Below are 11,534 nucleotides of genomic sequence, written 5' to 3' on the forward strand. Positions count from 1 at the left end.
TTAAGATAGCCTTTCTTTTCATCAATTGTAAAAAAATTCTATTTAACACCGATTTTTGATAATTAAGAACAGAATCGCCTTACTGCGCTTTATATTATAATGAGAATACTATTAAATATTCTTGTAAAATCTTAGTTTATTGGGTTTCAGCAAAAAGAAATTTAAAAAAGTGGCCCACATAACCCCACTATTAGCCCGTTCACATGGCCAAAAAAAAGAAGGCATACCGCTTTTTTTCGGAAAAAGCGGCAAATATTTGCTGAGTCACTTTCAAAAAAGACGGCAAATTCGGACCAAGTCGCGAGGTGGTCCAGACGAGAAAAGTCTCGTAAAAAAGAGGCATTTCACAGCGCGCGCGTCAGTTCATATTTAGCTTTGAGGTTGTGGATGCTTGTTTTACTATTTGCAGTGAGGTTTTAGACAATGTTTAGTTATAAACTAGTTTAATATATATGGTTTTCAACCAAAAACGAAGTTTCAGTTTAAAATAATTAATTTTTATTAGATAAATTTTAAGAAAGGTAGTTGACACAAACGTTTTGTACTGATTTTAAGCAGAAGCAGCATGTAGGTTCTTTAAATCATAATTTATATATATATATTTTTCGGTATAAATATAGGGATTAAGATTATTGACAAATAAATATTTACTAAAATAATGAGTCTAACAAATCGAGCAAAATGGACAGTGGACAGCACAAAATGTTTGATTTCAAGTGTTGATCAGTGTGGTTTGATAAGCAAAATGGATTCTAAAAAGATGAGAAAAACGGTTTTGTTTGATAACGTGCACAAGCAAATGGAATTGAATGGTTACACATTTACAAAGTAAGGTTTTGCTTCAGTGCCATAACTAGATAATGTAATGTCTGTTTATTATTTAACGAAATATGTTAGAAATATATAATTAACTATAACGCAAAACTACACAAATATTACATTATTATTTAATTGGTTAAGATTACAATTGAAAAACAAATGGAAGAAACTCAAGGAAACATACAATGAATACAGCAGGAAGTTATCGAAATCAGGTGAAGGGTCATCTGGTGCTTTGTCCTGGACGTATTTTGAACAAATGCATAATTTGTTGTCGACTCGACCAAGACAAGTAGTAAGTCTAACTTTAAGTTATTATGTAAAGAAATGTTGTTGTATTTTGTTTGCTTGGCATTGCTATAAGGAGTTTAATATGTTATTATGTTTTAGGCAAGTACAAGTGGAGGCATTGACTCAATTCAATTAAATGAAGTTGAGGACATTCCTTCGACTTCAGGTAGTTGTGTATATTCACAAAAAGTAAAACATCACAGTCTTAAAATCCTAAATGTTACAGGGACTGGATTTGTTGATGCTGCCATAAACCCAAGTGGTGAAAATACAACAACGGATATCTTCCTACCAGAGGAATTAAGTATGGATCACAACTACATAATATTAGAAGCTGTAGGAGGTATGTTAATGTATGAGCCAAAAGTTTCATTTCAAAACATAATCTATTTAGCAGAAGAACAACAAGAGGCTGGTCCGTCTAATGAGGCAGAAGTACAGCAGGAGCCTGGTTCAGCTTCCCAGGCAGGTACACATGATAGCAGTATTGAAACCGAAGCAAAGGAAGATTTACTTATATCAGGTTCAGTAACCATTCTTTAAACATCATTGGTGTAAAAAGGCCCACTAAACAAAGATTACTTTCAGGAGAATCTGGAAGATCTCAGAGGAGACATAAGAAAAGAGGTAGGACAGTTCTGCTAAATAGATAATAAGCGGTATATAATCAGATCAGAAATATTTATTATGCAGGGGCAGACAATTTCCTTATACTGAGCTTTCTTTATTAACAATTTTGTTTGTAATTTCAGCACTTGAAGAAGATACAAGGTGGGGCAAAATATTAAAATCAATGGAAGATGAAGGTGACAAGGACAGAAAATTGATGGAAAAAGAAAATGACAAAATAATAAAAGCAATGGAAGATCAAAATAACAAACTGATTGAGGCATTACTGCAAAGAAAAAATGACTCCGAATGAATAAGCTCATTCTAATGTAGATACATTTTTACAGTTTTCACTTTCTTTCGCTGCATTTACATGTTTCGCACTGTTTTTTCAAGTACATTTCTTTTCATTTGTTACCTCAGTTTTTACATTTTAAGTTCATCGTACTGTTTTTTCACAAAATTGTCCTTTTCAATAAAATTCAAAAACGAGAACTTGTTCTCAATGGGTAATTGTCAGATAGAAATTTACAAATTGTGTCGCGAACCAAGCTTCGCTCATTTCGGCTTATTGTAGCATTGGGTACAGCATTTTCTTGCACTACATTAAATTCTGGTGGGTCTGGCATTTGCTGGTTTCCACAAATATTGTGGAGAATACAGCAAGTACCATAGGAGCTGCAGCAACAGGAATAGGTTTTTGCAAGATTCTCCACCTTGCCTTCAATCTTCCAAAGGCATTTTCAACCACAATCCTGGAACTGCTGTGGTAACAGTTGAATGACATTTGTTGATCTGTCAAGTTGGTTCCCACATATGGTTTCATTAGCCAAGGAAGAAGTGGATATGCTGCATCCCCAGCAATCATTAATGGAATCTCTACATCATTTATAAATATGGATCCCTGCAATTACACTTGAAATGAATGTGAACTTCCATAACATTCTGCAGACAATTTATACTTACTACAGGCAATACAGATTGTGCCATTCTGTATATGCTCGATTGCTTTAATACTGCAGCATCATGACTCGATCCCGGCATACACGCATTAATGTTTAGAAATCTGTTTACATAATCTGGTAACATACTTTTTTTTCTTCATTAAAATATTTTAAATAATCACCTGTACTGTCCGTCAACCACAGCTTGGAGAACTATAGAAGGAAACATTTTGCGATTTATGTAGTCAGCATAACCATGACTCGGTGGAGCAACCGCAATATGGCACCCATCAACCGAACCTCACAACTGAGGAAATTTACTCAATCTCTGGTTTTCTCGGGCCATTTGTATAGCTTCTTCATTGGATGGAAGCTTTATAAAATGTGAAACAAGCTTGCCTATTGCTTTGCAAAACCTTCAATCAATATCACATCAATTAGTACAGGATAAAGAAGTTTATACAAGCATCATACCTATGCAAACACTTGTGAACTGAAGCTTTAGAAACTCCAAAAACAATTCCGGTTGTTCTGTATTCACCAGAAGACCCAAGTTGAAACAATGCTATAGCAACCACTTTTTCCACAGAAATTGGTTGTCGAACAGACCTTTCATCTAAGAAGTTTAAGTATGCATTACTTGTGGATTAAATAACATAGAATTTAATGTGTATACATATATTTATATATATATATGTATGGACCAATTTGTACTTTACCTGGTCTTAATTCAGTTCTCACCATGTCAACAATTTGATTGAAGGTGTTTTTTGATAATCTAAAATCCTTCAACCAGAACTCATCAGTGTAGTTATTGCCAAAGTTAGTATAGACAAAGTTAGGAAACGTCGCTCGTGTCCGCCATTACGGAGCCCACAGAGCGTGAATCGCCTATACAAATGCATGGTCGGCATGTGTTTATTTAGTTCTTGTAAGCGATACAAAGCTAGAAAACACGTATAGCGGTTGTTTTAACATTAAAAATATAATTTCTAATATAAATCTTGTTATATAATATTAAATCTAGGAATTAATGTGGAAGTAAATTAATATTTTGACTGTTTTTCGGCGTACAGTGTGGTTTAACAGGATACTTTACGTTGGCGATTAAGACTAGCATCAATCAGCTTAGTTTACATAATAGTATATGATCATACCTACGAATCTACAGAGCCATTCTTTACTACATTTATAATCCAACATGAGTGGACATGCAGCTCCAAACTGCTTAAGTACTAGCAGATAAGGTGTTCGCGTTTTCCGATTTCATAAAGACCCGTAACGCAAAAAAGGTAGCTTACTAATTCAAGCAGAGGACCAAAAATAGTAACTTAGTATTGTTTTCCTCAATGTCACTTCGATATTAGGCAAATTTTACACAGATACCTTAAGTTTCGTTGCCGGGTATACGTGTTAAGTTTGTGAGCCAAAAAGTAAAATCACGGCAATTTACATGCAAAACTGCAGCTAGATACACCAGTAAATTGTAATGTTATGCGTTTGTATTTATGGTAATGTTATTTTTGTTTGTATTTTTATATTTTAAACATGTTCTTTTATGTTTTTGGTTAGTAAACCTGATATTTTCTGTTTTTTTACTCTTTAATCGATTGAGTGTTCAATAAAAGTTGATTATTTTTGTGAGGTTTATTATTGTGATAAGATATAACATTAGTAGAAAACCATTTTTTCGCGCAGAAGTGCTTAGTTTTTAAAAAATCGCAATATTTAAACGAAAAACAGCACCCAGCAATGATAAAATGCTATGCCGTGGGCTCCGTAATGGTGGCGACTATGACGTCATAGACGCGAGACAATGGATAACAAGACTCGTTGTTTTACAATCCGTTTCCTAACTTGGTCTATACTAACTTTGGTTATTGCTAACGAACTCCCACCACCGCGATGACCTTAAAATGCTTAATGTCAGAACTGTAAACACAAACTTAGGTATAAATAAACTCACCTTTGCAGCATCCAAAAACGTCGTGCTTTCTTAAGCAAAACAAAAGTAGTTTTAATTAACAAAATACAAAATTTCCGTCTCCTAGCTTTTTGTTTCCAACCTAGTATCATTTTTCTTCTTTGCCATAGTAACTTTAACATGGTTCTTCGATAAATTGCAACAGAAAAATTACTATCCATATTGCTCAAACTTGATTCCAATATCATACTAAACCAAAAAGTGACGTTCACGGGGAAGTCCCACATGCGAACTAAATAATAAAAAACGGTGCTAAATGGCCATGTAAACGCACGCCAATAATGCCTCTTTTTTGGCCCAGCCTTTTTACAAAAGGTCTCTTTTTCGTTTGGCCATGTGAACGGGCTATATATATTATGCTTTCAATGACTTTCGTATGGCATTCTTCGTCTTTGTCTTAGTGTACAGTTTGTTTAATAGTTTTTTTGCAAAATTATGGCTAAATATTCTCACGACCAATCCAGCAATATAGGTAGTTATTTTGGTACCATCTTCATTAGCCTCTTCCGTAACACAGTTTTGAAATTGCATGAAACAAGCATCATTTAAAACTTTGGATAGTACCCTTGTAAAGTCAATGTCATTAATCATTTTCCCACAGTGTTCTTTATTGTGAATATAAAAAATGCGTTTCTATAATCTGTGTTACATCTGGTGTAGAAAAACACAACCTGGTTTTATCATGGTACTTCATTAACTTTATCCAACGGGCATCAGATATTTCCTGCACAAAATAAGGTTTGACCTTTTCAAAAATGGTCTTGTGTTTTAAGCTTGCCTTTTTCACAACATATCCACCAATATCAATTGTATAACTTCATGCTCTCTGCAACTTATTCCGGCAATCATTGTTTCATTCTTAGTTTCGTTGATACAAAGTATAGTTGAGTCAATAATTTTAATCATCAACTGTGCGGCATAGTGTTGCGCGGATACTGTAAAATATTTGATGCTTTCCTTGATAGTTCCGGATATTGACTGTATAAGGTATTTTCACTTTTATTTTTTATGTAGTCCTGAGATAAGGTATCTATTAATTTGACTGCTTCGGAAGTGGGAGTTAGGGAGGAAAGACCATCAGGGCATTTGACACCAATCTTAAAAAGAGATTGAACAGCACTGTTAAATATTTTAAAAACTAAGCCATTATTAAAGTTGGTTTCAATGACAGTGTCTTTGGCAGCATGTCTTCTCCTTTTACTGCTTGTTGGCTGATTGCATATCTCATCTGCTGGGTTACTTTGTTCAACTTCAGCATCTGGTAATTGGTCCCAATCCTCTATTATATCTTTTATAAAAGCTGCGTCCATTTTAAATATTTACTAAAGAATTAAAATATTTTACTAAAGAAACCGCAAAACTTGAGTGAATCTTAAGGTAAGGAGCGTTTTAGCTAAACAGTAAAATTTGAAATTCTTTTACTTTAACTCGGATTAGTTTATACATTTTTCTACGTACAATTTTGGCTTGGCACTTGAATACCTTTGTTTTTCCACAGAGGTAATTAAGCACCTTCTAATAAAACAAAAGAAACAACGTCGTTGATGCAACTTAGTGATCGCAACAGACGCAAGTACTTTACACCACAACTGTCCTGTTATTGTATATGGCGGGGCGAACTCTACCCGCGCAATTAAACCGCGACGAATCTGACCCGTCATGTTTTGCTTTATATTGAATTTAAAGTTGGTTTAAAATGACGAAATTCTTCTCCCAATAGCTCATTTTAAAGCTAGGCACGGTCTTTATACAATTTAAATGAATGCTTGTTATCTGAAAGCTTTTTATGAACATAAATCGACATTAAGCTTAAGTCACGTGACTAAAGCTTTCATTCTTGGTAGAGAGTATTCTTTGGTTACAATAGAATGTGCATATACAATTTTGGGGTATTGGGCCAAATTCGCGTAAACCATAGGTTCTCAACAAAGACCGTGCCTACATTAAACAGAATTTAAAAGTACTTGTTATCATATCTTTTGCCCAATATAAACATCATATCTTTTGCCCAATATAAAAACCTATTAAGTGCGCGGATATTTGCCTAATATAAATTACCTATTAATTGCAGGAAGTAAGTCACCAACATGCACAAATATTTGAGGTTTCCCAGGTTGGTATGTCACCCTAATGTTTGAAAAAGGGGCAAAATCATAAACAGCATTAACTATGTAGTCCATACAAACAAGCAATATTGGGTGTATGCTTAATTGGGAAGACAAAGAGTTGTCCCATGGTGCTTCTTACCAGAGAACCTTGGTTATATATATATACAATAGAATGTGCATATACAATTTTGGGGTATTGGGCCAAATTCGCGTAAACCCTAGGTTCTCAACAAAGACCGTACCTACATTAAACAGAATTTAAAAGTACTTGTTATCATATATTTTGCCCTATATAAAAGCCTATGAGGTGCGCGGATATTTTGCCTAATATAAATTACCTATTAATTGCAGGAAGTAAGTCACCAACATGCACAAATATTTGAGGTTTCCCAATTTGTTATGTCACCATAATGTTTGAAAAAGGGGCAAAATCATAAACAGCAATAACTATGTAGTCCATACAAACAAGCAATAATGGGTGTATGTTCAATTGGAAAGACAAAGAGTTGTCCCATGGTGCTTCTTACCAGAGAACCTTGGTTATATATATACAATAGAATGTGCATATACAATTTTGAGGTAGTGGGCCAAATTCGCGTAAACCCTAGGTTCTCAACAAAGACCGCACCTACATTAAACAGAATTTAAAAGTACTTGTTATCATATCTTTTGCCCAATATAAAAACCTATCAAGTGCGGATATTTTGACTAATATAAATTAAATATTAATTGCAGGAAGTAAGTCACCAACATGCACAAATATTTAAGGTTTCCCAGGTTGGTATGTCACCCTAATGTTTGAAAAAATGTCAAAATCATAAACAGCATTAACTATGTAGTCCATACAAGCAAGCAGAACCAATGCATATTGTTGCACCGCCAGGTTAATTAATGAGGTTTCCAACCGAAAAGGGGGTAATTGCATTTTACCAATTTCATTTTAATACTTTTTACCAAAAGGGGCATACTAACGAAAAATCAAAATTTGTGCATTGATAGACATGCACAAATGTGTGATCTAAAGCTACCATCAAAGTTTTAAAATACAAACCAGCTTATTTCTGATTTTGTATAATGAATGCTTCTTTTTCAAAACTATATAATAAAATGTAAAACATAGATGTTATTATATTTTAATTTTCGATTGAACGTAGCTACATAATATGCTGACTCAGCACTTTTTTCCTTATTGGTTAGTTTTAAGCACTTTTTTATATTAAAATGTTTATTATGTTTTCCTAGTACCTACTGTACCATTTTTTTTATAAAAAAGTCAGTTTTTCGTGTTTAACATTAGGTATGAAAATATGATGAGTCAGCATATTCTGGTATATAATCGACACTATTAAGCACAAATGTTGGAATTGCCATCCATAAAGCATTTAAGCTCGGCTTTCCAGAAAATTCGCCTACTGTCTCTGTAATAATATGAATCAAGCATTAGGCTATATAAACAGGGTTCTGCCAAACCTAAAATCAAAAGTTCAATGCATCACAATTCTGTTTCAAGACATTAATCACGAACTGCATATTAAGACTAAATATTTCTATTGCTTCAGTTATTTTTACAAAATATCATGGCCACAAGGTTGCACACATAATAATACGTTGCAATTTTATTTACACACATTACCACACCTGCACATGAGCATGCAGCAATAACATAGGCCATAGGACAAAAATTAAATCAGTTTCCTTCATTCTTTTAGACACAACAACATTAATTAGGAAACACATTGTTTAAATATACTGCCCCCAAAAGCAGTTTTATATACTCAATGAAAGCTTTATCTGTTCTTTGTGTAATCTCGTTTTGGTGATGTAAACTTTGTTTACGTTTTTAAGATAATTACAAGTCTTTATTTATATTATTATTTTTCGGTTTGTTCCCTTTTAACGCTGCTTGCAGCTACACTGTTAGTAACAAATGATCTCTCATTGTTAAAATGAAAAGTTTACAAGTCTTTATTTATATTATTATTTTTCGGTTTGTTCCCTTTTAACGCTGCTTGCAGCTACACTGTTGGTAACAAATAATCTCTCATTGTAAAAATGAATTCGTATCTTTTTTGTCAAAGCGTTTTTTAGATTACTGTTTCTCCCAATGAAAGCTTTGTTTGTTACTTGTGTAATCTCGTCTTGGTGATGTAAACATTGTTTACGCCTTTATTATGTTTACAAGTCGTTATTTATATTATTTTTTTTGCGGTTCTAACTTTGCTTGCTGCCAGTTAATCTCATTGTAAAAATCGTATCTTTTTCATAGCGATTTTTGCTTTACTAGTTCTTGTTTCAGACAAAATAGTACGAACATTGAAAAGACAGATATGCTTGTGATATTTTATACTGCTACACAATATGCCATTGTTGAAGTTGGTTAACATATCCATTGTTTTTACACCTTTGCATTGCGGAGGTAATGCAGAGGTTCTCCTGTGAAAACCTAACGATCACGTGCGGATATTTTGCCTAATATAAATTACCTATTAATTGCAGAAAGTAAGTCACCAACATGCACAAATATTTGAGGTTTCCCAGGTTGGTATGTCACCCTAATGATTGAAAAAGGGGCAAAATCATAAACAAAGGGGCAAAATCATAAACAGCCTTAACTATGTAGTCCATACAAACAAGCAGAACCAATGCACATTGCACCGCCAGGTTAATTAATTAATGAGGTTAGTTAGTCAAACAAGCAGAACCAATGCACATTGCACCGCCAGGTTAATTAATTAATGAGGTTAGTTAGTTTTAAGCACTTTTTTATATTAAAATGTTCATTATGTTTCCCTAGTACTACCTACTGTACCATTTTTTTTTATAAAAAGTCATTTTTTCGTGTTTAAAGAGTCCGGCCCACGGTTCTCATGGTTGCGCAGCTTTTTGCATAAGAATATAGTTTTATGTCTACTGATGCTAAATTAACAGCCAGTTTGTGAAAATTCGCATTAATTTAAGAATTTGAACGTTTAAAAAAATCAAATTTCAAAGTTGTATAAAACGTCACTCGCGGGCAGTGTGACGTCACAATACAATATTTCGTTTATGGGGAAAACCCGGCCTATCAGCGGTTTATCGTTTATTGGTGCAGTTTTGATAGATAAGCAAATCAAAAACGTTTTTTAAGATATTAACAATACTTTAAATGGCTTTAGCAACCTATTGGAAGTTATTTCCTAGGATCCGTGTATGACCACACAAAATAGCCCACCAAGCTTAGTGGAGAATTAGTTTTCGTGATTTTCCAGGGTTCAGATTTTAAATTCTTTTCGTTTTTTCCCATATGGCATAGGTAGACTATATTTATATCTGTATTTAAAGTTACCATATAGGAGTTTACCATAGAGGCCAAGTAATCATGCCTGATTAGTGCTGTGTTTAAAGTAGCAAGACAAGAATGGCTGTAAAGCGATAAGTGTGTGTGTGTGTTTTCATTTTCAAAAGGAAGAGTGGGACATAGAAAAAAAGCAAGGAACATTACATTGGTATGCTGGTTATCTTATATTTGTAGTGCGCATTTTACTTCGGATGGTTTTACTATGATATGTTCCCATTAGGATATGCAAGGAAACTTGTTCGGATCAAGTAAGCAGCATTTATTTGGAGAGTGACCATATAGGAGTTTACCATAGAGGCCAAGTAATCATGCCTGATTAGTGCTGTGTTTAAAGTAGCAAGACAAGAATGGCTGTAAAGCGATAAGTGTGTGTGTGTGTTTTCATTTTCAAAAGGAAGAGTGGGACATAGAAAAAAAGCAAGGAACATTACATTGGTATGCTGGTTATCTTATATTTGTAGTGCGCATTTTACTTCGGATGGTTTTACTATGATATGTTCCCATTAGGATATGCAAGGAAACTTGTTCGGATCAAGTAAGCAGCATTTATTTGGAGAGTGCAGAAAAACACAGAAGAAACAGATCCACCATCTGGTACAAGCGTTGTTTATTCAAAACAATGAAAACAATCCAATACTTAAATGTGTTTATGTGTATTTCTAGTAATGTTGAATGTACTTAATTTAAAACAACATAACTCTTGCATGAATCACATTTTGTATGAAACAAGACCATTCAAAACTGAATGAAGAAATATTCTTGCTGTTGTTGAACTGTCACTATAATGTTGTTCACTTATACTTTTGATCAGTACTGTTGAACCTTTCTGTTTTCCGTTTTCAGTCATTCCCGTACCTATCGAACAAAGTTCTGATCAGCTGTGTAGCGATACTGTCTAAACAAAAGCCATAAACATGTGATTGACCAGCTTTTTGGTATAAAGGCCAACAATAAATACTATATTAGTGTAAATTGATTTCGCTAAATTTGTATTCCATGCTTGGGTCTCAGTCAAGAATATCCTATTTACAACATATATATATGTCTTTACACAAATTTAGAAAAAAAAGACAGTGAAACACTTCAACCAACGGACTTATTAAACGTCACATTTTTTAATAAATGCTGTTCTTAGACTCTTAGTCAACCCACCAAATCGTGTTGTTGATTTGCTCAGCTTGACTTGTTTTCCATGGTAGGTAAACTTGGCCTGTCTCAGTACTGTTGAACCTTTCTGTTTTCCTTTTCCAGTCATTCCCGTACCTATCGAACAAAATTCTGATCAGCTGTGTAGCGATACTGTCTAAACAAAAGCCATAAACATGTTATTGACCAGCTTTTTGGTATAAAGGCCAACAATAAATACTATATTACTGTAAATTGATTTCGCTAAATTTGTATTCCATGCTTGGGTCTCAGTCAAGAATATCCTATTTACAACA

At 33.8% G+C, this 11,534-nt stretch overlaps 1 protein-coding gene and 1 long non-coding RNA gene across 5 annotated transcripts; one reads left to right on the plus strand and one right to left on the minus strand.

Moving 5' to 3' along the window:
- Positions 1-618: 618 nt before the first annotated feature.
- LOC149723537 (uncharacterized) lies at positions 619-2,345 on the plus strand. Of its 4 annotated transcripts, XM_089893565.1 has the most exons (7): positions 619-828; positions 961-1,114; positions 1,210-1,276; positions 1,337-1,453; positions 1,508-1,633; positions 1,699-1,737; positions 1,863-2,032. In XM_089893565.1, exons 1-7 carry the CDS (start codon positions 659-661, stop codon positions 2,030-2,032), a joined length of 843 nt encoding a protein of 280 aa, XP_089749691.1. In that variant the 5' UTR covers positions 619-658. The 4 variants fall into 4 exon arrangements, with proteins under 4 accessions (XP_089749691.1, XP_089749690.1, XP_089749693.1 ...); XM_089893564.1 differs by having other exon boundaries at positions 1,210-1,453; XM_089893567.1 differs by lacking the exons at positions 1,508-1,633; positions 1,699-1,737 and having other exon boundaries at positions 1,863-2,345.
- Positions 2,346-10,792: 8,447 nt separating this feature from the next.
- Positions 10,793-11,308, minus strand: LOC149723538 (uncharacterized). The gene is made up of 2 exons (XR_016386924.1): positions 11,245-11,308; positions 10,793-10,947 (listed from the first exon to the last, which is right to left on the minus strand). It is a non-coding gene; the product is annotated as an uncharacterized LOC149723538 (long non-coding RNA).
- Positions 11,309-11,534: the final 226 nt, after the last annotated feature.

The sequence above is a fragment of the Ciona robusta genome, unplaced genomic scaffold (assembly GCF_009617815.1).
Source record: "Ciona robusta unplaced genomic scaffold, ASM961781v2 AP042746.1".
Lineage (NCBI taxonomy): Eukaryota > Metazoa > Chordata > Ascidiacea > Phlebobranchia > Cionidae > Ciona > Ciona robusta.

What these genes read in the sequence shown, in the direction of transcription:
- LOC149723537 (XM_089893564.1), top strand. Translation starts at nt 659, where the DNA reads ATGAGTCTAACAAATCGAGCAAAATGGACAGTGGACAGCACAAAATGT. An exon ending in CGACTCGACCAAGACAAGTA is followed by an intron (nt 1,115 to 1,209) that starts GTAAGTCTAACT and finishes ATTATGTTTTAG; the next exon opens with GCAAGTACAAGTGGAGGCAT. An exon ending in GAGGAGACATAAGAAAAGAG is followed by an intron (nt 1,738 to 1,862) that starts GTAGGACAGTTC and finishes TTGTAATTTCAG; the next exon opens with CACTTGAAGAAGATACAAGG.